At 36.2% G+C, this 27698-nt stretch overlaps 1 protein-coding gene across 1 annotated transcript in view; it reads right to left on the bottom strand.

The window, feature by feature from the left end:
* STAM (signal transducing adaptor molecule) overlaps positions 1-27698 on the bottom strand; it is a 68310-nt gene that overhangs the window by 15924 nt on the left and 24688 nt on the right. The window contains exons 3-12 of the mRNA XM_082452872.1: positions 18852-18927; positions 18675-18770; positions 17055-17201; positions 12461-12551; positions 10415-10607; positions 8247-8341; positions 4775-4863; positions 2667-2754; positions 2140-2194; positions 1415-1568 (exon numbers count right to left, since the gene is read on the bottom strand). Coding sequence (XP_082308998.1) covers positions 1415-1568; positions 2140-2194; positions 2667-2754; positions 4775-4863; positions 8247-8341; positions 10415-10607; positions 12461-12551; positions 17055-17201; positions 18675-18770; positions 18852-18927 — 1084 coding nt within the window. The remainder of the gene's footprint in view (positions 1-1414; positions 1569-2139; positions 2195-2666; positions 2755-4774; positions 4864-8246; positions 8342-10414; positions 10608-12460; positions 12552-17054; positions 17202-18674; positions 18771-18851; positions 18928-27698) is intronic.

Below are 27698 nucleotides of genomic sequence, written 5' to 3'. Positions count from 1 at the left end.
AACTATACTTGTTTTAAGCTATAGAGATTAAAGTCTTAAGTGCCCCCTGAGTCTTAAATGCACATAATACTCTAATTTTCTGTAGTATCCATCAGATCCTTCCATTTCACATGTTTGGAAACAGAACTCCACTGTCCAGGGAGCGAGACTTGCAGCAGCTGTTAGGACCGGAACACACCCATCAGGAAACACAACAACACTCATGTGAAGGCTGCGTTAAGCCACACGAGACTCACTACACACAGAATCCAAAGGTCTTCCTTATGGACGCGGCTAGTCCAGTCCTCACGAATACAGCTGTCTGTACTTTGCAAACTGAACAGGAAGGCTCTCTATCTGCCTGTACTTTGCAAACTGAACAGGAAGGCTCTCTCTCTGTCTGTACTTTGCAAACTGAACAGGAAGGCTCTCTCTCTGTCTGTACTTTGCAAACTGAACAGGAAGGCTCTCTATCTGCCTGTACTTTGCAAACTGAACAGGAAGGCTCTCTATCTGCCTGTACTTTGCAAACTGAACAGGAAGGCTCTCTCTCTGTCTGTACTTTGCAAACTGAACAGGAAGGCTCTCTCTCTGTCTGTACTTTGCAAACTGAACAGGAAGGCTCTCTCTCTGTCTGTACTTTGCAAACTGAACAGGAAGGCTCTCTATCTGCCTGCTGGCTCACGCTGGCTCAAGACTCGTGGTAGGTGTCATCCAGCCCCACAGTTCTCAGGCCTGGCTGCTCTTCTCCAGGGTGCGGGCCCCTCCCTCCAGAAGTGGACTGCGTCAAAAAAAAATTCATCTGCACAAAGTTTATGCTACCCTACGTGGATAAAATGCTGTGTCTGGCTAACTACTCCCTATACCCTGAACTTAGTGAGTTTGTGGGAAATGGGCTCTTGAAATAGTTGCTGGGCATGACGAGAGGAAAAAGGGCTCTCTGTTGCGTTACACACGTTCTCATGTAAAGGAACGGAAAAAATCCAGATTAAAGAAAGTCACTATAAAATTGAATATGGTAGATACTCACAAGAATTTAGTAATAATTAGAAATTTTACTCAGACAGATAAAAATTGTAGTTCTTAACCAGATAATTAGATATGAAGCTTTAAAAATATACAGATGTTTGGGCCTCATGCCTGGATTCAATAGGTCTGGGTAGAGCCAAAGCATCTGTTGTTTTTTTTTTTTTTTAAAGCTTGAGAGTGATTGATGTGCACCCCTGCAGAAAAATAATTTTTTAGAACAAGAACTATTATTATAGCTAGCATACTACACATTGTATTTGTCAAGTGAAAAAATCTTTTTAACTTTATTTTTACTCCAAACATCACTTTTAGAAAGTTTCACGTTTTACAAAAACACAGCTATTCCAAATAATCTCAAATATATTTGAGAATTTAAAACGAAATACTTGCATCTTTAAAAGCTTACCTGAGAACCAGAAACACCGGATGACTGAATATAATACTGCTGATTCTGTAATTTTGCATACATGGAATACATTGGATCTTCATTCATTAACTTGGTATACAAGGACAGGGCCTCCATCACTTTAACATTGAGTTCCGAGAGTTCTGAATGTTTTCTGAAATATTATACAATGATGTGACACATAACTGCTATTTAAATGATATAATGTTCTAAATAATAAGATGCATCAAAATAGCAAAGATAGCAAAGAGTGGTATAAGTAGACATTATTAAAAATTTAACCTTGTAACAAAAAAAAAATATCCTATAGTGTAGCTCCAAGGCAACCAAAACTGTTTCAGATTTAGGTGCTGTGCTGGAAGGACTCTAGCTTACTGTACTTGACTTTACCTCAAAATATCCAGGTTTCCCTCGTTAATAACAGATGGGTCATGTGTGGGCCCTGATGATGCCGCTTACAGCAAATATGATTATAATAGTTAACCCTGATTTTTAAAACAGACTAACATAGTGAAAGTCAAATAAATCCTCACTTAAAAGCGGGAGGGGGGGCAGATGAGTCTAATTTTAATTCCCACATCAAGTAGAAAACAAGTGAATGAGAACTGGCATATCTTTAAAATGAAAATAAAATAAAATACAAGGCAGCTGTATTCCAATATGCAGTTTAGAGAGATCTATGGGGAAGAAGGTACACAATACAGATGGAGCGCATGTTTTTTTACCTGTCAATATCTTCCAGCTTCTCATCAATGAGAGGTCCCATCTGGTGACACATGGCTAAGATGACAAGATTTAAAGAAATATAAGAAAATGCAGCAAAAGAAAGCAACTCTCTGATGGATATTCATGTAGTTTAAGGAATAAAAGATCTAACTTGGAATAATAAAAATTCTATTAATTAATCTTAGCCCACAGAACCCAAGACTGATTTTCCTAGCTATTTATAAAATCAATACTTTAGATTGATTGTATTGATCTCAGAAATTTTTAATACCAATTTTCATTTTACAACATTTTAAACGTTGAATAAAATATTTAATTTGGGTAGAAAAGTATAAGAATTTGAATTCTACCAAAGGTTTAATTAAACTGCATATAAATGTGAGACTGGTCACAGAAGAGTCAGAAATGTTAACATTGTTTATATCATTTTCAATTTGATTTAAATATAAAACCATGCTGTAACAGAACACTAGATATAACCCCTAATTATTCTTTATTTGCAAGGGAAATGGAAAGCAAGGTTTACCTTCAAGATGAAGTAACTCTGGAAGATCTGGTTGATCATCACTGGGATCTGTACTTTGCAACATCTGCAGCAATTGGTCCATTTTATCCTACAGGAATTAAACAGTTACTATAAAAAGTAACAAACCATTATGCAACAATACCTTCTCACTTCATTAGTTAGATAGTGGCTAATCCTGTAATGCACAGATAGGAAGACTTCAATTTCGCTTCTATGTATTTACTGTCTGTGTATTCTCTTTACTATCATGTGAAGTCAGAGCCCTTTTGAAACGGCTACCAGAAATTCTCTTAGATGAGAAGAAATAGAGCAACATTTAAACTTACAACATGTGAGTTCTTTAATCTCTTAAGTCATGCTAGTGGACTTCTGTGTCACTTTGTTTTGGGGCAGCTGTAGTCTTGCCATGCTGACAGGTGTAACCTCTCTCTCAAGCTGGCAGTACTTGTGACTAACAGCTCCGTTACTACTTCTCTACCAGGGAGAAAAGAGCAGCTGTTTCAGAAAGGCACAGCTCGGCTCTGGTACAGCTGTTCTTCTAAGTAGCACCAGAAGGATTTACTCTACATTCTCTTTCCACCAATGTTTCACTTTGTCATCAAATAAAGGAGGAAGATTTGTGGCTTCTCTATTCTCCTATGTGAAAGGCTGGAAGGCATCTCAAAGCAATGACTCAGATCTATTTCAGAATCTTTTGCTGTAAGACCAACAGAACTAATGAAGGCATCATTACATAAATACATCTATATATTATATTAGTAGAGATGTATCTATACGTAAGTTTTAAAAAACCAAAATATACATCTCATGTACCAAAGAATATTACTGTAATAATTACAAGCTTTTCTCCATTCATGGTTTTTATATGGTTATGCTACTAAGCATAGTTACTTAGGTGAATAATTTAAAGACTACCAATTCTAAGCAAAGTAGTTATTTATACCAAAACAAAACTCAATACTCTGTACAGAAGGATAACAGTTTGAGAGATGAATTAATCACCAGAGAGTGAAAACGACACACGTATATTAAAACACTCTTCTGAAGTCAAAAGAATTCCATATTTAGAAATAGATATTATTTTCCAACGTGAAAGATTCACAATTTTCATTTTAAGTAGTCTAAAAAAGAAGGCACATGTCAGAAAAGTTTGCCTACAGCCAAAAAAAGAAGGGGAGGGGAGTAAAATGAGAGTGAGAGTCAACTAACACATGGATAATTTCTCTTCTCTTTGTTTACAGAATTCTACAACCTATTTGAAATTATCTACTATCAGAGAAATGAGGTTTCTAGATAGACCGCTAGCCTGACCCTAGAAAATGCATGCATTTTCCGATGGAATGCTATAGCCAAACCTAAATTTCCCTAACTCCAGTACATTCTCTGGGGGCTCTCAGCACAGCTTCTACAACCGTTTCGCTAAAACAGTGCTCTTCAAACTTTCTGCTTCTGGTTCCCCTAAAAAAAGGCTAAAAACCTACAAATCCCCTCACATAGTTTAAAGATGACATCTCATTTTTCATCATTAGTTTAAAATGTTACAAAGAATATAATTTCCAGAGCATTTAAAAATAAAAGTCACACACGACCTAGAGGGGTGGGATGGGGAGGGTGGGAGGGAGGCTCAAGAGGGAGGGGATATATGTATACATAGAGCTGATTCACTTTGTTGTACAGCAGAAACTAACACAACATTGTAAAGCAATTATAATCTGATAAAGATGTTAAAAAAAAAAAAAAAGTCACACATTCTTTTGAATATACCCAAAAAGTCTCATTATAATAGTGTTTGTAATAGCAAAAAACACACAAAGAACTGAAAACAACCTAACCGTCCAACAACAGAATAATGAAGTCATGATAAGTCCATTCTATGGAATATTAAGCAGGAATTAAAATAATGAGGTACAACTATACGTACTGACATGGTAAAAATGGGACTAGGGAGGAACTTTCCAGGAGAATCTTTGCTTCGTCTGTATTGTTTGAAGTTGTACAACAACAAAACACATGCATTAATCAAGTACTGAATTTTTTTAAATGAGAAAAGAAAACCATTGCAACTTCAGTACTGAACGTATGATGCTCTCAGGCAGGAAACCACTCACCTCATCAATGCAGGCTTGTTCCGGCTCTGGTTCTAGCGTCTCTACCTGAACATCGTCACTAAACTGTACCGTCTTCTTCTCCGTTTTAACTGTAAAACATGTAACATTTGTCGTTTCCTTATAAATTTAACATTTTATTTAAAAGCACTTTAAGTTTAAGGAGAGAACTTGGGTTTTTCTTGTATTCCCTTCAATCTGAGAAACTCAGTTTAAGGGATAATTAGGTTGCAGATTTAGGCAACCATGACAGAACATGACATTATGAAATTCTGTGAAGACTTCTTAATTTTTTCTTCTGAAGATTTTATGTTTTCCATAACAGATACTTCACTAAAAATAAGAACTATATTTCTGGAACAAAGATTAATCACCTATTACATATGAGAGTTTAGTAAACTGCTGAACAGAAAGCAAAGCTTTACAATGGCATAAATGAATTCTGCTATTGAAAATAAATCCTCTTTTCAAATTACCAGTCCTTTCAAAGAAAAATCTCCACTTTTGCACAGGCCACGCTCTTTCAATGTAATGAATTGGGAAGTTAGCTATATATTCCCCGCACGCCACTCAGTCTTTTTTTTTTAACTAAGTGAATGACATCCAGGCCAGCGGAGAGCTTTACAAGTGGCCTTGGCAGGGATCTGAATTTTCCACTAAATCAGTCTGTATTTTTTAGTTACATCATTCTTGCAATTGAAAAGGTGGTTATTAAGGGATCTGCAAACCAGAAGCACGTATTTCTCTTGCTCAACAAAGCAATCTTTAAAAAGATTCAATGTAACATTAACCAGCAAATATAAGGTTATGATTAACATAGTAATTAATCTTCTCCAAAGTAATACTGAGAAACACATACAGCTTTAAAGGAATGAACTTCCTTTTTGGATTTTTTCATCCTGATATCAATGTAGTCAATCAGTATTCATAAAAATTAAGAATCAGGGGGATGGGAAAGGGGCAGAATTAAGGAAGGGAAATAATATTAAACTATTAAATATGCTTAATGGAATATTGCATTTCCCCCAATGAATCTCCAATACAGTCCTATGAGATATGCCCATCTTGTAAATGAGGTTAGCAGTGGCTTAGAAAGATTAAAAACGCTTGCGTAGGAGAAAGCTAATAAATGGCAAAGCCTGGATTTGAATGCCAATCATTCTAGCTCTATTAGCCCACACTACTGGAATCTGGCCTGTGATTTTACTCTGAGAACAAGAAGTCATATCACTTATGTATTCTATGCTATAGAATATAAATGGAAAACAGTTTAATTTCCAATATAAGGAATATATTCATCCCACACAAGTCACCATAAAGTAAAATTCTACATACAAGACCAGTTTCAGCTGATTTCACTTTCCCATTGAAGAAAAAGAGCCATATGCTATACATATTTTTGCTTTTTATATCTTGAGCTATTAACAAGCAGAAAGTTGGGACAGCACTGCATTGGCTGCTACCCATAAGAAAACACATGGTAGACTTCACATCCTAGCAGCTGACCACGCACAAGTTTGTAGTGCTTTTTCTCTCAGGGACTAATACTGTTACTTTGTATGTATGTGTATGTTTGTGTGTATATTATGTGTATGTGTGTATAAATAATATTTTACACATACACACAGATGTGTTTATGCATATACATATATAAAATACAGTGTTTGCACGAAATCTTACTGCCTCTCCAAAACGAAAACAAGCTAAGTAGGTCAGGCACTTCTAATTGACATTCAGTGAAATGGGCTTCTGTTTCCTTATAAAGAACGATGCTACAAGGATCTTGCTAACACTCATTTTCCAAGCTTGAGAACTGTAGCTCCACTGTATAAGCTCTGATGCTCTAGTTTCTCTTTTACATGGTCCAGTCCAGAGTGAAACACATGAAAATAACTAGAATATTCATTTTAAGGCTACATTGCTATGTAATGGGAAAAAAAAGATGAGATGGCTACTTTATCTACCTGAGATCTTGGATCTCCTCTTGAATGGAAGTCCAAGACAATTCCATCCTTCCCAACAGCGATTTCAAGATTAAAAAAAAAAAAAAAAAAACCCAAACCCAAAAATCAAGCAAAATCCCTCACCACCATCAGCCCAGATTAAAAAGTTAGCACGTTATGCGCTGCCATCTAAACAAGGTTCCACAGGACGTTTTCTGAGTTTACCAAAGAGAACTTTATTAAAGGAATGCGTATCACAATCTGTCTCTATACAAGTGACACAAGACATCCCGACAATAACTAGGAGAGGGCATTACTTTATCAAAGATCTGTAACATCTGGTCTGTTATTAAAGCCTTCTCTTGAAAGAGAAGCATTTTTATGTTTTCAAAGAAAAGTGTATCTTTACTGTTAATACACAGACACTTACGCTTCATTTATTGTATAAACATTTATATAGTCTGTACTCTGGATAAGATTCAGTACCAAGTACTGTTAGAAATAAAAAGACAACTGAGACAAAGATCTTTTCTTAAAATTCCTATAAACTGAAAATGACCAAAGCAGATCGTGATTTATAACTTTCTTTGATCTCTTCTACCTGGCATTATAGAAAGATGAGATATTTTGCCAAGATAACTGTAGCTTACCAACTTACATACAAAAAAAGTCTTAAAATTCTAACCATTTCAGTCGCTACAGAAATCCTTCTAGATTAGAACATATTTCTGTTTCCTTAAAAAGAGGAAGGTTGTGACTTAATCTTGATGCCACAAACTCATCATTATGAAGATTCATTACAGTATTGCCTAGAAATACAGTGAACTGCCTACCAACATTTCGATCAACTACTGGCAGTTAAATGTCCTGCAATGATTACGCCTGCCAGTAATATCACTTTTCCTTCTTCGCCCCACATTCTAGTCTGTTCCTCCTAGTCAGCAAAGGTTTGAAACTCAAAAAATTATTGACATGATTCGTTATGGCTCCTTCTGAATATCTGACATGGTGGCTTAGAAAAGCCATTAAGTTGCTAAGAGGCCACTGCTTCCAAATTTGGGGCTGGACACTAGAGAAATGAGCTAACCTTTGAATAGGAAGAACTCTCTATAAGGTTACACTGCATTTGTCACCCTTTCATCAACTGATGATACCAAAAATACATAATGCATAAATTCTATAACACTTCTTAATCTGCATTTTTACAATGACATATATATACATACATACATACATATATATATATACACACACACATATATATATATATATATATATATATATATACACATATATATATATATTTTTTTTTCCCTAAAGAAAAGCCCATAGTCCGTCCTAAGATAGTCTTGGTAGACAGATGATTTCAATTCTTAGATGATTAGATCACTCCTCATAAATGACGTGACTGGGGAGCTGCATTTTGAATAAACGCCTTGGAGGCACTAACCTCGGAGAGCCTCTGCTCCAGAAAGCTGAATTTTAGAGAGAATTGTAGAGTGTCATCCACTGACAGGCTGGAAAACACTTACTCATTTCTGGTTCAGCAGTGAGATCCGCAGTCACAAAATTAGAGGGGAATAACCCCATGCCTTGATGGGTTTCACCTTTCCACCAGTTGGGGTCACTAAGAGAAACAAGAAAGAATGCTTTACTATAACAAAGAATTTTTATTTCTATGTATCTTTACCTTTGATAGTGTTTAACCTATATTATTACCAGATCTGAAGCTCACAACACTCCAATGGAGGAAGTGAATGTGTCCTTATTACAAATTAGAGATGAGGCCTCAGAGAAGATAAGACGCTATTAAACACACAGTTCTTTCTCATATTCTGGAAGGCTGGCGAACGCTTCGAGGATCTAGTACAAGGCTCTGAACTCTCTCCCTCAAACAGAGGTCCCGACACTTGAAAACTGTCAACTTCCAATGTTTATAGGCTCCCGCGTGAGAATCCTTTATAATAAGATAGACAGTAGGCTCTGAAACCAGACCTCCATTCCTAAATCAGTGCTCTTTCTAGCACACATTAGGAAACTTTCCCCCCCAACAAGAGAACACACATGACAGTAACACCATTTACAGCACAAAATGTTCACAAGGAACACACTCCTGGGTGCTTACCCACGCTAACCACTGGATCCCCAGCACCTAGGATAAGGAAAGCTAGCAAGTGCTCAATAAATACTTTTTGAATGAATGAATGATCAAGGTTTTGTGCAACTTCCAGCTAACCAGCTCAAACTTTACTTCATTTCCTTCCACTCAAGAAAACATATTAGCATGTAAGTGTGATACTATATGAATAATCTTAAATGTATTTGAACTGATCTTTAAAAACCACATCAGGGACTTCCCTGGTGGTGCAGTGGATAAGACTTGGTGCTCCCAATGCAGGGGGCCCAGGTTCAATCCCTGGTCAGGGAACTAGATTCCACACGCATGCCGCAACCAAGAGTTCACACACCACAACTAAGGAGCCCATGTGCCGCAACTAAGAAGGCCTGGAGCCACAACTAAGGAGCCCACCTGCCACAACTAAGGAGCCCGTGTGCTGCAACTAAGGAGTCAGTGAGCCACACTGAGGAGCCCGCCTGCTGCAACTAAGACCCAGTGCAACCAAATAAATAAATACATAAATATTAAAACGAAACAAATAAAAAAACCTAGTGCATTTATCCGACCTCAAAAATAAAGATTTAGGCTTCCCTGGTGGCACAGCGGTTAAGAATCCGCCTGCCAAGGCAGGGGAGACAGGTTCAAGCCCTGGTCCAGGAAGATCCCACATGCCGCGAAGCAACTAAGCCCATGCGCCACAAGTACTGAGCCCGCGCACTAGAGCCCATGAGACACAGCTACTGAGCCCGCGTGCCACAATTACTGAAGCCTGCACACCTAGAGCCCGTGCTCCGCAACAAGAGAAGCCACCACAATGAGAAGCCCACGCACCGCAACAAAGAGTAGCCCCTGCTCACCGCAACTAGAGAAAGCCCACATGCAGCAACGAAGACCCAACACAGCCAAAAATTAAAATAAATAAAAATATATTAAAAAAAAAAAAAAACTGCCAGGTCAGCTCTCCCTTTAAAATAAATAAATAAATAAATAAATATTTTTTTTAAAAAACCACTTGCAAATTTTAACACTTCATTATGAGTAATAATCATCAGTAACAACTAATTTTCAAGTAAACATAAAGCTGTAGTAAAAAAACAGATGCACTGTATCACCTCCCCTATGATATAATGTATATAACACCATGTAAAATGAATTTGTTCCACACTGATATACTATTCTGTGCAAATAAATTAATTCACTATATTATGTATTTCTTTTAAATTCCATATATATAAATACATATATATATATATTTGGTGTATTTTCTAAAGTCTTAACCTTTTTTTTTTTTACCAATTTAACAATCTATATTATAAGATGGAACCAAAAATGAATAGAGTAAACTAGGCTTCCAAGACATATAAAACCCATTTAAATGATAGATGAGGAAAAATTAAGTTACAATATACGAATCCAGACAGTATGACACAAGCAAAGCAACAACTGACTGTCCTACAGAGAAACTACCTGCGTCAATATTTGATTTTATTACGTTTGATAAGGCATTCAGCAAGAATAATATGAAACACAGAATATGTTATATATTTTCAAATGAATGTTCAATTTAATAGTAACCATCACCTGTCATCAAGAACTGTAATAATTTCTCCAGCTTTAAAAGTAAGTTCGTTATCTTCAGCAGCTTCAAAGTCGTATATAGCACGAACTTTTCGGCCTTCGTGTTGGTGGTTAGTTAAGAGATTAGATGTGCTTGGATACAAACTGGAAAGGGTGGTTGACTGCTGCCTTTGTTCCTTCAGCGACAACTCAATGGCTGGAAAATAAGTTTAAAAAGACCCAAAATGTTAATATACCCAGCAATCCTAAGCAGTACAAAAAGATATCTGAAGGTAAAAAGTATTCTTCTTCTAATAATGTAGAGGGAAACCAGGACATATCCTGATATAATATATTGAACAAAAATAATGTCATCAATTTTATTCATTCATTCACACTGAGAGCTTAAAAAATAAATAAATTAAAAAAAAAAAAAACTGAACAGCATGATGACTATTTTTACTGAACAGGTACAATTTTAAATATTCTGGGTAATAAAAAGATATAAACTCAAATCAATTTTGTTTAATTTAGCTGCAGATATTTTATATTTTCTTTCATCTTTTCAATGTATTTCTATAGCTTAAGTTTGCCAAATAATAATCAAAATCACTTCAGAAGTCCAAAGTCCCAAGCTTGAGTCCTTCACTGGGGGCTTACTAAATAGGAGTCTCAAAGGTAGTATCTGAGAACCTACATTTTATTGTTCCAAAGGTCGTTCTTAGGTAATCAATCTAAGAACTGGAATTTGGAAATAACTACAGTAAAGTCTCACCTAACAAATTCCCAAAAATAGATTTCAAATGTGTCTGCTCTATCTCTTCCCTTAATACAGGCCATCACCATGTGTCACACAGGCTCTGTAACATAATCTTAATGAATTGACTACCCTGCTTTCAGTGCAACATATAACCCCGTCTTCCCTTCCATCTCTGTTCTAGATGAATAAAAGACCAGATGGGAAAATAAAACTTTAAAATTATCATAGAAAAATATCTTTCAGGATCCTGGGGGAGAGGAAAATATCTTAAGACATTAAAAAAAAACCCAAAACCATAAAAGAAAAGCAAAAATTTTGACTACATGAAAATTTAAAACTTGTTTAATAAAACATGCCATTATCAAAGTTAAATTGTAAGCCAAAACCCAAGAGTAGATATCTATAACAGATGTAACAGGCAAAAGATTAATATCCAAAATAAAGATGTTCTATACATCATTATTAGAAAAAAATAGCAAGAGAGACAATGAGAACAGCTAATAAACGTACAAAAAAGGACTGAACCTCACTAGTAATAAAGAAAATAAAAATTAAAAACAATTAGGTATCATTTCAAACCCATCAGATTCACAAATATTAAACTCTGACAATACCAAATGTCATGAGACTAAAAAGAATAAGTGAATAATAAGAGCTTTCATACACTGCTGATGGAAAAGGAAATACTACAACTATTTAGCAAAGTTAAAGATGTACCTACTCCATAAGCCAGCAATACCATGAAACAAAATCTCTCTCTCTCACACACACACACACACACACACAAGAGAAGGTGGACAAGGATACTCAGTGCAGCTTACTTGTTAAAGTAAAAAAAAACCAGAAAACCCAGCTGTCCATCAGTAGGAGGATAAATTACAGCAGGTATTTATTAGTTCACTGGAATATTACACAGCAGTTAAAACAGATGAACCTGATATACATCTCATTATGAACAGATCTCAAACATATTGTTGCATGAAAAAAACAAGTTGTAGATGATACCTAGAGTACACTATTTATGAAAAAGAATTTGTTGGACACAAAAAAGTATTTGGTATTGTTTATGGACACATAGATAGTGTAGTAAAAACATTATAGAAACATAGACTGAACGGACATACATGATAGCAGTTGCCTCGGAAGAGGAGAGGAAAAAAGTGACACTGAAGAGAGGAACAAAGGAGAACAAGTAGATTTCAACTTCAGCTGTGAACTCCTATTTCTTTTATTTTTAAATATCTTGGGGGAAAATAAACATCAAGTAAGAGACCTATCTTCTTTCCATGATCAGGGACTTAAAAATGTACCTTTCGCTAAATCTTCTTCTTCTTTTTTGTTAGCCACAGTACCAGGATCCTTGGCTACCAGAGCTGGGCTTGCTTTTGCTTGTTCTGCAGCCTAACACAAAAAAAGGGAAAATGATATTTGAAAGTTGTTCTCAAATTTTCCTACCCCCAACTAATCTAAGAACTCACAAGACCCTTCCCATCAATCCACCGCAGACTTCTGAGCAAGAAAGAAATCCGGACCTGAGCAGCCTCCTCTTTGAAAGGAGCCAGAGAACAGGTAGAGCTGGAGAGAACAGACTGAGAGCATTTGTTTTCTTAGGGTTAACAGCCTAGCCACACTCTCCCAGGTCTGTGTGAAGAGGCTAAACTAGAAGCAGACACTATGCAAACCAGTGAAGACAGACTAGAGGAGATTTCAACAAAAAGGAGTTGAGAGTGGGAAGGAGATGACTACTTTAAAAGCAAGCAGTTTTTATATTTTTTAAATATCTATTCAAGAGTTTTACTGTTTCCTTCCAGATCAAAAGTCAGGATGTTATCTTTAGGAATCCAGATTGATATACAGTAATACAAATGCTCATAAAATTATACTATTTTCTAAACCAAAATACTAGCAGCTAATTTTGACAATATATTACTGTCCCTCTTAAACATATTTTGTATATGAGGTAGTGTACAATAAATACATACATTGATTCACACTTACAGAATTACAAGCTTCTAAAGTCTTAATGGCTGCTGAGTTTTTGTGTGGCCATCAAGGCCAATCAGACTCCAGCCTCATTTTTCAACCATTCTATCAGTTACCAGAAACTGCTGGTGCACACACACACACACACACGCTGTGACACACATTTGCTTCTACTCATGACGTCCTCCCCTCTGGCTCACTGTACTCCATCCACATTGTTTCCTAGTGAGATTCAACCCACCAGTCAGTGAACAGCTAAAAATCACTTTCTCAGTGAAACGTTCCTAAACCCTCTCATTAAGCCTTCCCTCCTCTGTGCCCCTCTGGTAACACTTTTAAACAAGGTATCATGATTCGGGTAGTTAAGGACAGTTAAGGACGCAAGCTGGGGAGTCAGGCTAATGGGGAGTCAGGCTAATGTGGTTCAAACCCCAGATGCACCACCTTCTAACGCACGAACCCTGAGCGCCTAAAAGCCTCCTTGTGCCTCAAGTTCCTCATCTACGAAATGAGGACAACAATGGCCCACACACCACAGGCTGTCGTGAGGATTAAATTAGCACACGTAGCTTCCAAAATCAGATGCAATGAGGGCCATTCAGGGTTTAAATCACAGAGTATATAACGTTGTCTCCTGGGCTTTAAAATGTATGCAGAGGTGATATATGCCACACATGTGATAACTACAGCATAAAGGATGCTGAAGTAGGGAGTAAATAAACTCTCTAGAGTTGCAAGGTTTCTACATTTTACGTGAAATAATTCGCTATTAACTCAAAATAGACTGTGACAAGTTACAAATGTATACTGTAATTCCCAAAGCCATCAATTAAGAAAAATGAAATTCTAAAAAATATTCAAATTACCAAATGCATAGCACTTAGATCATTGCCCAGTACATAGTGACAGGCAATAAATCTCAGCGCCTATTATAATTCTCTGCTTACATGTCTGTCTCCATAACCAGGCTGTATGTTCCTTGAGGGTATATGGGGCTAAATATTACAAGCGATCATAAATGATTGCTGAGTAAATGAAAGGCAAAATATTCAACATTATAGTAAATACCGTTCTATAGTCTTCACTTAATATATTTATAATGTCAAACAAATACACAAGGCATTTATTTTTAGCAAAGCTGATTAGAAGAGAGCTTTTATATTCACTGAATAGAACTTCAAGCACTCTAAATCTGACCCACCTCTAGTTGTAACCTTCCTTAAATAAAAATGTTTTAATCATCATACACCTCTGAAAATTGAACGTTACGCTTCATCAGAGGCAACCTTTATCATTATATATGAATTTTTTTTTTCACAATTTGTGAACTTCACAAAATAGACATATTGATCTTCTGTGGTCTGAGAAGGGATCTCTATTGGTCAAGAAGGAAGTGCAGAAACAAGCTATATTAAGCCCTACATTCCTGAACCGCTCTCTTTTCAAAGTGCCTTTCTATCATCAGGTTCCAAGTGTAGCAACGCTACTTGTCTGATTAACCAGTCAAACACAGTAGCAGTGCCAGCATCACTGCGACCTCCAAAGTCAGTGCTAAGAGAACCACAGCAGCAAGAGTTAGGTGACTCAAGTATCACTTTTCTTAGTATTTTTATATTATTTTCTTCTGTACTTGGATGAAAAAATATACTTTAATATACTTTAAATATACTTTAAAAAATTCTCTTGTTTCCAGAAACTTTTTTAAAAATATGCTAACAAAGGTCTAGTCTGATTAAAACGTAGTAACAGCTTAAGCAACTAAGTGACTGTAAGATTTGGAGGGACTTCTGCAGTTGATCCCAGATGATAGATTTTTAAAAAAATTAAACATGAAGCTCTTTACAAACATGGTTTTCAATGAAAACTTCTTAAGAAACTACTATTAAAAAAATCACCATTCTACCTCATCATAGGTTACTTTATACGCATTTTACATATTTCTTGTGGTTGAAAGACAGGAACTATAACAAAATGAGCTTTCACATATTTTATAAGATCTAGATGAAAAAAAGAAAAGTAACTCTGAACTGTACTACTGCTGATCTACAACCTGAATCCTTTGAACAGGAGCGTAGTCTCACATCTACACCAGTTAGCACGTAAACGCTCTTGCCAGTGTTCACTCCACTTCTGGTCCTTCAAAGCCTAGTCCGGACAGACACATATCTACTAACCTCAATATCAAACGGAAGGCAGGATCGTGTAGTGGAGGGAACACTGGACTGAGAGTCAGGAGGCCTGTGTCCTAGTCCCAGCTCTGCAACTACGAGCTGTGGCCCTGGGCAAGTCACTTAAGCACTCTGGGCCTCAGTATCCTCATCTGTAAAACGAGGGGATGAGATTAGAGGATCACTACAGTTGTTCCCACAGCTATCTGAGAGTCTAGGTTAACCAAACAAAGCTACGTGTCAAACGGATCATTAACTCTTCTTCCTTCTCGTACAGGCACAAGTTCCTTTGTGGACTGAAATGCAGTTGTCACGTGCACTGAAAGCTGTCCTCAAGAGCAGTGCTGCTCAAAACAGTCATCGGGGGTCTTGTCAAAACGGAGACAATGAATCCACTGCTTGGAGGCACGTCTCCACCCGTGAATGAGGTGTGACAGTTCTCACAAGCTTCCAGGTGGTGATGACGATGGCCAACCAACCACACTGTAAGTAACAAGCTCCGGAACAGGGTCTCAGGATCCAGAACCTGCCATTCCACTAGGCAACTACACTCTTCGGTTCTCCATAGTGAGTCTACTCTTCGATAATTAAACATTGCTTCTATTGTCAAGGATATCTTCTTATAAGATATCTTGGATTATTCTGCATAAAATTATTCCTTAATTATACAGATTTAGAAATTATTCTGAGGTAGTAAAAATGAGCTATCAATTATGAATTACTACTTCTCAAAGATGTAATTTATCATTGTAAAACTATTCATAAGCCAAGTTTTTTCAAGTAAGAAGAAAAATACCCTCTCCTTACTTCATCTCCAAAATATATTTCTAGGTTTTCACATCTCAAGAGTACTTAGATAAATTAGAAGTGCCTTGGGAAGAAAGTCTAGATAAGTCTGGATGAATCACTTCATAATTCCCTTGAAACGGTCAAAACCCTGAATGTGAGCCCTCTACAACTAAGAGTTTTCTGCTCATGCTTTCACATCACTCATTATATTCTACCCCAAGCCATACAGTGGGGAAAGACAGTGCAGTAAGTTACCACACACTTTAAGCCTGCTTAGTTAGCTGGGCATCCTAAAGGATGGTTACCAGAATAGAAAAAGAATAAAAGAGATAATCTTCCTTTTTTTTTTCCTATATGACATAAATTAGAGATTGAGCTCATTACATAAATAATTTTTTTTTAAAGGCAAGTTAAGCCTTTCAGTCAATCATATTTATTAGGAAAAAGAAAGAAGACACTTATGTGCTGGTCAGCTCTTATTAAGGGGAACTTCTCTTCCCAATGACCCCCTTTTATCTCTCTACCATTTTTTAATACAGGTGCTCATAAATTTCATAATCCAAAGAACCTCTAAACACATCCTTAAATTTTAAGGAAACCTGATTTTTGAGCTGTCATTCTTTGTAGATAAAATTACAGCACAAAGAGCATTTAACAAGAATGTCAGTATTACCTAATAAAGCAATTTCATCTGTATTATTAAAATTATATTAAAATTTTTTTAATTGCAAAAAGGTTAAACGAATTCATTAATAAAGAAGGAGAAACAGTGGGGAAATGGAAGTTGGAACACATTAACATTCCACTATATTTTTCTGGCAACTTTATATGCAAGATTATTATTATTAACAAAAATTCCTCTGGAGTATTAAAAACTACCTGGGTTTGGAGGAAAAAAAGAAAAATAAACATGACTACTTTAGAGAAATGAACTGTAGCACATGCACAAATTTATATAAAATACCTGAGAGCCAATAGCTGGAAACGTAACACCTTGTTCCTTAAGGTTCTTAATCATTGCTGATATTAGACTAAGCTGTGGATCATTCTTAAATTCATCCGTCCATTCAACCATAAGAGCCTTTAATTTTTCACACACTTTAGGATGACCCTTAAAAATAGAGAAAAAAATTAATAAAAAAGCACTAATTTCCTGGCAAATGATTTAATACAGATGCCGTAAATAAAAAACTTATAAAGTGGTGCAGATCTCTTTTTAAATCATAAATTATCCCTAGCTATACATGACACAGAAGAAAATACAGATGGTTACTAGAAATAAACTAGTTTTATTTCCACACTATGAAAAAAAATAGATGATACCATCACATACCTCATAACATATTAAAACACTAGATATATACTGACTTATTTTGGAGGTCAGAAAGACAGGACTTTTCAGAGTATTTTGCAACTAAGCAAGTATTGTCTATGAGGAAGACATAGAAAAGTTTGTTTTCTTTTTTGCAGACCAATGAAAAATAAGTTGGAAAGAGAGAATAAATAGTACAATTCCTTTATTCCTAATTCCTGACTTTTAATGTGCATGGCTATGATTTTACCCAGTTACTTAATTATCTGAGGCCTGGCATGAGGTCCACTATATGCCGATATTCCTGGAAACTTCATTTCTTCAAAATAACATTTCCCCCTTAAGTACAAAACCAATATGTTCACTGTAAAATATTTGAAAAATAAAGAGTTCTTTCTCCTATATGCAACTGTTTGCTTTTTAAAGTAGTTGTTCACGTTACTAAATACTGAGTACAAATCTTCAATTAAGGAAAATATTACATTAGAATCTCTTCATAAACCGTTGTACATTTTGATGGACATTCAGGACATCAAAAGAATGGTAAATAATTAGCACAAAATACCTAAATATAACTGAATAACTGAATAAAGCAGAACAGGAAAAAATTATCACATAACCATGTTCTAAAAGGAGTACAGAATTTTAAATTCCTATTTATGTACTATTTCCTACTAAAATCTGGAAATACTCATTTTTTCCAAAAAACATGAAGCATTTTCCCTTTTAACACTTAAAACATTTTTTAATATATAATTATCCCCCCCAAAAAGGCCAGAAATAATTACCTTTAGAATGCATGAATTTTTACTGAGAAAGCTCACATATTACTTAGTAAATTAAAATTTTTCAATTCCTTAAATTGCTGGATTTGAATTTTTAACTCTACATTCAGTTAAGCAGATGACCTCTGTGACTAAAAAAAAAATGGTTATAAAAACTGTGCCTAAAGTAAACTGGTACCTCTTAATCAGATAGAGAAATACACATATTTTTCATCAGAAGAAAGGAATGGTGAAGAAAAGAGGTTAAATATATTCTAATTTGGCTTGACCAAAACCAAATCTCCAAGTTATATAAATGTGTAGTCTCTTCAGCAAAACCTAACACGGACTTATACATGGGATAGACATAGCCTAGAAAGAGTTAAAAAAAAAAAAAAAAAAAAAGCACAGACTAGTCCTTTGTGATTTAAAATGTGAAGAACTGAACAATAAAATATATGAAGAAAGAAGACAGTGTTAATTCATTTCTAGAAATAATGTTCCTTACCTTGTTTAACACGTTGCTTACTTCACTAGCAAAATCTCTTGAACATACTTCTAAGTGAAAAATTTTGCCACAATTTGATACACATGCTCCTAGAAGCTAAAAGTATAAAATAGGGAGTTAAAAGGGCTCGATTTCGGTAGACAATTTTGCGGTAGGTCTTGAAATGAAACCACTCACAGTCAGAGCCTGCATAGCAACATGAGGATCTTTATGGTTCACCCTCCTCATGATAGACCGAAGACAATCTTTAGGTCTAAAAAATGAGAAATGTAACAATTAGTAGTACATTCTACTTTTTTCCCCCTTAACTATAAAAGGCAATAGGCTATGATACAAAAGGGAGAATATGGTAGAGAAGTTTAATTCTTACTAATGACACAATTGAAAAACTGTACTCTAAAAAGTTCCTTTAAATTTTTCAAACAAAATTAACAGGCTCTCTTCTTTAACGATCACAGATAAGGCATTTTGGGCTAATTCTAGATGGAAAGTTTTGAAAATAAAATGACACACCAAGACTTTCACCTCCAGTCACGATGGAATAACTGGAACCAGACTTACACTCCTGTTGTAAATAATTAGAAAACTGGAAAAATATATTTAAAATACATTTGGGACATTAGGCCACAGGTAGCGCTGAATGATGATCTCTAAGAAAGAACACGAATTAGATAAAGAGACATCTGCCTCAACTTTCTACCCAGGGGCACTTTCCAGGTACCGAAATAGGCTTTCTGTCTAAAGGCAGTTTCTGGATCTCAGCGCAGAGAAGGTGATCCCAGGAAGATGGCGGTGATCTCACTGAATTGAGGGGACAGAAATCAGAATTCCGGCAGGCTGTGGGAGCTAGAATTTGCAGGACAGAGTAGAGGAGCTATATGAAGAAAGAGTGCTAGATACCTGCATGGGGTCCACTGAGGTCTGCTGCCCACCAGGCTGGACAAAAAGTGACTGAGAGCTCTACGTTGAAGGGTTCTCAAAGCTCACACAGCTGTAAGAGCTCATACCAAAGTGCACAGTCCTTGCAGCAGAGCGTTTAGGCCTTGGTGATGGGGCTACACCACCCCAAAAGACTATCCTAAATCCATCCAATAACAACTTAAAAAACAAGCCACAGAAGAATAAAATTGATCCAGACGTAACCTCTAATGGAATCAAGTCCAATATTCTTTAACAGGAGTATGACAAAACCTGGCATTCAACAATATAAAATTCATAATACTAAGCATTCAATCAAAAATTACCAGATGTGACACGAAGCAGGAAGAAGTGACACTTAACTAGGAGAAAACTCAGTCAAATGAAAATGTGGAAATTATATAAGCTATTTTAAGTATGCTCAAGAATGTACAAGGAATCATCAACATAGCAAAGGAAAGAAGTGGTATACAAAAAAGAACCCGATAAAACTTCCAGAGAAGAAAAATATATAAAATGAACTAATTAATTAATTAACTAATTGGATGAAATTAACCTGATAGAAATGGAAGGACGTATCTAATAAGGGATTAATATCCAGAATATATAAAGGGGTCCTACCTCTCAACAACAAAAAAATAATAATCCAATTCAAAAATGGGCAAAGGATTCAAAGAGACATTTCTCCAAAGAAGATATATAAATGGCCAGAAAGCACATGAAAAACCGCTCAGCATCATTAGGGAGCGGCACATGAAATCACAGCGAGACACGATTTCGCATTAAAAAGGAAGAGGCAACCAGCCGGGGATGTGGGGAAATGGGAACCCTTATGCATAGCGGTGCCCACGGCGATGCGAAATGAAACGACGTAGCCACTGTGGACAAGTCTGACAGCCTCTCACAAAGTCAGACATAAAACTGCCCCATGACCCAGGAACTCCACCACTATGTGCTGAATACGCACATAAAAGAACTGAAAGCAGGGATTCAAGCAGACATCTGTACATCCATGCTCAGAGCAGCATTATTCACAACAGCCAAATCTCCACCAACAGATGAACGGATAAACAAAATACAGTGCAATACTATTCAGCCTAAAAGAACGAAATTCTGACACATGCTACATGGGTGGACCTTGAAGACATACTTAGTGAAATAAGCCAGACACAAAAGGAGAAATATTATATGGTTCCACTTATACGTGGTACTCAAAACAGGCAAATTCATGGAGATACAAAGTAGAATAGAAGTCACCAGTGGCTAAGAGAAGGGGGAAGTGGACAGTCACTATTTAACTGCATACATACAGAGCTTCCATTTGGGATGGAAGTTTAGGAAATGGACAGCTGGACACACACATACAAAAGAAAAAACAGTATCAAGTGATCGGAACAACATTGAGCCCTGGGAAAATTGGCCAGTAAGAATAACTGTCCTAAAAAATTTCTTTAAGAATTGACAATGCAATTACTAATGATAAAGAGAAAAAAGTCATTTTTAATAGGAAGATATTAGAATAAACAATAAAATTTCTGTTTCTAAGGCTGTTTCACTGCCTGTTGGGAAGCTTTCCACTTAAAGAGCATGGAAAAAAGAGGGGGAAAAATTGTATTTATGGGATACCTATTATATGTCAAGCATTCAACTCATGATTCTGCAGCTCTTATTCTACTGATTTTGTATTAAAAGTATCTAAAAGCAGCATCATTAGACTGAAGAAATAATATAACGTTATTTAGATTTTGCCTTTTTTACAGTTGGACTTAATTTAGGAGCCAGAATCTGTGACCTCATGCTAATTTTTGCAGTTGTGAAAAGCATGTTGACAAACACAAAATTATCATTTCAAAGCACTGGCAGAGGCCAAATTATCAAAATACTAAAATTAAAATCATTAAAAAATAATGATCCAAAGATGATTCAGCTCAGTGAATAAAACATTTTAGAAAATAATCCTCAATACTTGCTTTACCACCAAATTTTAAATGAAATTTCTGACATGTTGTTCATAAACCACATTCTTTTTTTTTTTTTTTTTTTTTTTAAAGAAAGAAATCTAAACTGTGACTCCTGGAACAGAGGATGGAGAAAGGGGCTTTGAAATGGAACTTTTTACTTTTTATTTCACTCATTTCTATACTGTTGAAATGTTTAACCACAGCCAATTTTAAAAACCAAGGCAAGGACATGTCTGGAACCAAAGCAAAGTTGGCTATTGCATCCAAAAAAAGGATAATGCCCAAAAAAGCCAACTAGAATGTTTATAAGTCCTGACGAACACTTTATGTATGCCAACAAAGCAATATCTTTTTAGGTATAATAAGCTAAAAAACAAAATCCCTTCAGAACTGTGTATAAAACTGGCGCTATTAAACAACAGAAGTGACCCACAAAAATCTAATATTTAATGACCTCATTCTGTTCCGTGTTTTTTTTCAGTTCAGCTTTTCAGTATTTCCACAAAACGATAAGTAAAATACAGAAGTGAAAGTATATTTATATACATTTCATTATAAATCTTACAATCCAACAAAAAATTATACCTAAAATATTCTTTTTAAAAAGGTTTAAGAGTTATAATTGAATTTAAAGGAGGTGTCCTATGGCTATTATCCTCTCAATGACAAATGAAAATGGACTACAAATACAGTGTCTGTGTGATTTATCATCTATACGAGTGCCCCTTTGAGAATGAAAGGGGGTGCTAACCAGGCGTAATACAAGAACAGCAGACACAGAGTGAAACTATCCAAGGGAAATTGGATGCAGGGTCACCCCAGCCAAAACTATGTTCATCCAAACATTATCTTTTTATGCATAGATCTCAGACACGTAGTTCATAGGAGAGTGAGAAAAAAAGGCAGTACTTCCATCTAGTTGTGGCTTCTACTGTCTTTTCCTCGAATCCTAGACCAGACAAGAAAACAGGCTTTTCATGAATGGACACAGCTGCCTCGGCATATGTCAGCTCTGATGAACTAAAGCATCAAAGTCAGTTTCATTATTCACAACATTACTCCAGGCCACCTCAATACACTGTACTGTGGGCTTCCACGAAAAGAAAGCTTTAGGAGGGGGCTCTTCTCCTCTAGACCCTCTCACTCCAGCTCCCCTCTCTCCACACTACTCGCCATCTTTCAGGTTCTATGTCTTCAACATGGCCAATGCTCAAGAAGAAGTCATTGAGCTAAATGGGAAAAGACACGAATTTTCACTGTTGTACAATAATTAGTATTTAGAATAACTGAATAATCGTCATTATAAAGCTCTATTTGTTACCAACTTCTGCATCTTCTGCTGAGTTTGCTTTCTATGTGGAAAATGTACATGCACTCGCAAAATCTATTTCTGAAAAATTACGTGATGAGGGGAAAATGCACGATAAGTAGTGCTGGGAGGAGCACAGGATGTGAGGAAAGGGACTGTTGAGACATACGAATGAAGTATTTTGTAAAATTACCTGCTAAGATAAAATCTGCACGTGCATTTAGAGAAGTCTACCAACGGTTTCCACCACCAACCTTTTGTAAAGGGTAGTCCAATCCTGATCTCTCTCAAAACCCTTCCCAAAACTCCATTCTGGTATATTAAAACATTCTGTAAGACTCATCCTCTCTCTGCCTTATCTTGAGATGCGAAAACAAAAAGATAGGAGAGGTCAAGGATACACACAAGAACGAGGAAAGAACTCTCTCTCACCCTTCCCAGTTTTCCAACCCCAAAATAACTCTCTTAACTTACCGTGTGATAAATGACCACACCACAAATCACACCACTGTAAAATGTAATGGAATTGTACTGTTTCCTGAGTTTCCAAAGTTAAGGATAACAAGGCAACAATGGCAGTTAATCAATTTTCTTTGATTAGGGAGTTACTGTTGCAGAACATACTCTGTCATCTCTCAAATATGCTCAATACAGGCAACTTCTCCTCAATTACTGAAGCAAAACTGTTATGTTGAGCACCAGGTGAAGACGATGGCTTGTATATTCAGGGCCATGTTGTTTAAGATATGTATACTCTGAGCAAGAGTCATACTCAGTGCAGGGAGATATACACACTCTGTAAGAGAAATGGGAACTGGAATTTAAGACAGCACGTAGAGCTCAGTAAATGGACAGAAGAACAAGTTTCGAAGAAAAATAAAACTGAGGGGGCTGCAAAAGAATACAGTTAAATTCAGTAAGTTAAACATGCATAGGAATGTAGCTCAGATCTAGAGTTAAGAGGACCAAAGAAAACTAAAACTAATTTTGCATTCCTACAGTTCTCTTTTCAAAGAATAATGAAATTTCAAATCTCTTTGAATAGCCCTGAGTACATTTCCAAAACTTGTCACCACATTATTTATAAATGTCTATCTACTTGTAGGTATGTTGCTGTACAGTTATGACAGATAAATAGCTCAGCATTCATCTCTAGTCACCAGTTAGTGAGATTACCTGAAAAGGTCTTTCCACTAATATATAAGGGGAAAGCCAAAAATATTCAATGATTTTGTTGGATAAAGGAGTCAAGATTTGTGAGATCTTATGCTTTGTATAAATTTTTAAAAGTCTCTTATTTAAAAATATGTCTCATCTCTACATCTTAATTGAAAAGTACTTTTGTATTATAAAGATAACAGGTTAAACTGTGATGAGATTTTATACGCTTGAGGAAATTATTGCCATTGAAAAGGCAGTGAATTCAAATACTAATTATTGCATCTATTACTAAACCAATGATTTTAGACCAATCAAATTTTCAAAATGAGGATACCACCTCTTTATTATCCCCCTCACGGGGCCTGACAGAAGAACAATAGGACATTTTCTTTAAAGTATTGTAAATATAAAAGAAAAGCAATATAAAAAAAAAAGTAACAGAAATAACAGTGTATAGCACAGTTCACGAATGTGCTTGCACGGTTAACCTCTCATCACCTTTGAGGCAGGACTGAAGAGGTACAAAGATACTAGCAGTCTGTTTCTAAATAGGGGCAGAAAAATTCTTGCAGTGTAAGACTATCTGGCGTATCACATCTCTGGTCCCCGCCTAATCAATGTCAGCAGTAACCTCCTGTCAGTGTGACAACCAAAGCCACCCTGAGCAGCGCAACACCACCGGGCTGAGAACTGCTGCTGGACAAGAGCAGCGCTGTGATTCAGAAGAAAAAGATGTGAGGCTTGACAGACCTCATCTGTAAAAAGGGGCTTAAACGCTTCCTGTTCAGTATGTTATTACATTACTCCCAGAATCATGCCAGGGACTTAGAGACACTCCATGTTAGTTCTAGAAAGCACAAACATATTCTTCTATCAAGTTACTTTTACAACTTTAGCTTTCAAAGCTACTTTAGAGTGATTTAAACTTTACATTTTCTTTTTACATGCTATATAAAAAGTGCTTTACTACAACTTACAATTCAAGGATGTATGTATGACCGTATTGTGGAGGGGGGAGGGGATATGTGTATGTATAACTTTTATAGGTCTTAGTACCCAGCAGGCATACACTAAAAGATGTGGGACCGCAAATCTTTGCTGAACAAAGTAAAAAAAAATTTTAATTAACAGAGAATATAAACCCTCCTTGAATACTAAAGGGAGTCTAATATAGAGGGTGGCTTTCAAAAGCATAAAGGCATTATATTAACTATAAAAGAAGTTTAATATTATAAAATGCAAAAGAAATCAGAACTGAAATGAATAATAACTGTATATTCAATGGCATATTCAAAGTGCATATTTGATTCATAATACACATTACATAAAACACAGTCTACAGAGCACAAGGGGGAAAAGGGCAAAACACTGAATACAAATATCAAATTCTGATTCTGAGCTTGTTAAACAGGTATTTCTTATGAGATAACTGATGGAACATGAATATAGCCTATAAATTATGTTATTTGGCTATTTAAAGAACAAGTTCATGTGCCCGAAGGACTTCATCAGAAAAGGAGGTAAACTTCTACATACTAAATATTGAGGGTTAATGGAAGTATAGATAAGTCACTGAATACTTAAATTTAGTAATATTTTGAGTTTCCTAGATCATATAACACTGGAGTATATTTCAGTCAAACAGAATACAATGTAATATAACATATGGGAGAGAGAGGAATCACTAAAAACTTAATAAAATTGGTATATCTTGACTCATGATTTAAAAAAAATTTTTTTTAATATTTATTTATTTTGTGGCTGCATCAGGTCTCAGCTGTAGCATGAGGGATCTTTCGTTGAGGCATGTGGGCTCTTTGCTGCAGTGCGCAGGCTTCTGAAAAGGCTATAACATACTATATGATCCTAATTGTATGACATTTTGGAAAAGGCGAAATTATAGAAATAGTAAAAAAAAAAAAAAAGAAAGAAAGAAATTAGTGGTTGTCAGGGGTTCAGAGAGAGAAAGGAGAGGGATGAATGGGGGGAGCACAGGACATTTTAAGGATGGTGAAACTACTCTGTGTGATACTGTAATAATGTATACGTCATTATGGGCTTGTCAAAACCCATAAAACTGTATAATATAGAGTGAGTCTGAATGTAAACTACAGACTTTAGTTAATAATAATGTATCAATATTGGTTCATTACTTGTAACATATACCACACTAATGCAAGATGTTAATAATAGGGGAAACTGCATACAAGGGGTGGGAGTGGGTTATGGAATTCTTCGTACTATCTGCTCAATTTTTTTCTAAACCTAAAATTTTATTTAAAAAAACACAAAGTCTATTAATTATAAAACAAAAAATGAAACCATAAAGAAAATATGAGATAATTCTACTAAAACCCTGGAGAAGGAAAGTCTCGTATAACTCAAAATTCTAAAAACCATAAGACTGATAAATTCAGCTATATAAAAATCAAAAATTTCTAAATGGAAAAACAACAAAGTCAGAAGAATAATGGAAGGAATTCCCTGGCGGTCCAGTGGTTAGGACTTGGCGCTTTCACTGCCAGGGCCTGGATTCGATCCCTGGTCGGGAACTAAGATCCCACAAGCTGTGCGGCGCAGCCATAAAAAACAAAAAAAAAAAAAGAATAATGGAAAAATATATGCAATTCATAAAACAGACAAGATACGTCCCTAACATATCAGGGACTCCTAGAAATGAGGAAAGGATAAATACAGACAGTTCACAGAAAAGGAAGCACAAACAGCTCTTAAGTACAGAAAAAGATGTGCATCCCAGAAAACGATAAGAATGTGCCTTTGACTCTGGAAGACCACCCACCTCAAGCCTCTTCACCTTCATGGAAAGGGGTCAAAGGGAGCCCCGACCACTCCTTCCCAGGACTCCAAGGTTCCTTCTGCAGAAGTCAAGACCAAGTCTTGGGCACCCAACTTTCTCTACTATCCAGTAATTGAGAACTTGAGAACATATGCCTGTTATTCTTGTTTAGACCAGTCCCTACAAGAAGCTCCAGACTATCCTCTCCATCATTAAACAGCTCTGCATATCCATTACGCCCCAGCTTCTGAAATCTTTCCACTGGATCCTCTAGAAGTCACAGCCCATGATCAACAAAAGGCCCTACCCCTGGTCCTTTTGCTCTACAGAAAACTGGCTCTCCATAACACTTCTCCTGCAGCCACCTCAAGCGGTAGCTTTCTGTCTTCCCACGGCTCTTGTACCTCCTAAATGAAGGGTCCTCTTTGCTCCCTTTGCTACTTCGAAACCATTCTCCCTCCCTCTTTCCTAAATAAAACAGCCCAGTTCTGATCTTCTCATTTAAAAAAACCTCACTGCCCCCTCATCTTTCAATGATCGTAACTCCTGGCTCACTGCCACTCTCTCTAATGTTACGTCTGTCTTAATGGAAGTGATGCTTCCAACACCCTTGGCTTTTTGACTCCACCTTATTATTATTAACCGTCAAGGTCACATCCTAGACCATGTCATTACCAAAAACTGAAAACCCTCTGCAAACTCAATTTCAAGCATTGCAACTATCATCTTCCATGTTTCTAACTCACTCCCTCTCTTTATACCCAACTCTGTGCTTGCTTAGGGCGACTCACCTCTGCTCCAGCTAGTCTATATCTTTCAAGTTCTTAGAAAGCGCCAAGGGTCCTCTACCCTGCAGCATTCACGTGAAGGCTGTTCCC

The sequence above is a fragment of the Balaenoptera physalus genome (genome assembly GCF_965194825.1).
Source record: "Balaenoptera physalus genome assembly, chromosome: 2".
Lineage (NCBI taxonomy): Eukaryota > Metazoa > Chordata > Mammalia > Artiodactyla > Balaenopteridae > Balaenoptera > Balaenoptera physalus.
This window is presented reverse-complemented; position numbering and strand designations above follow the sequence as displayed.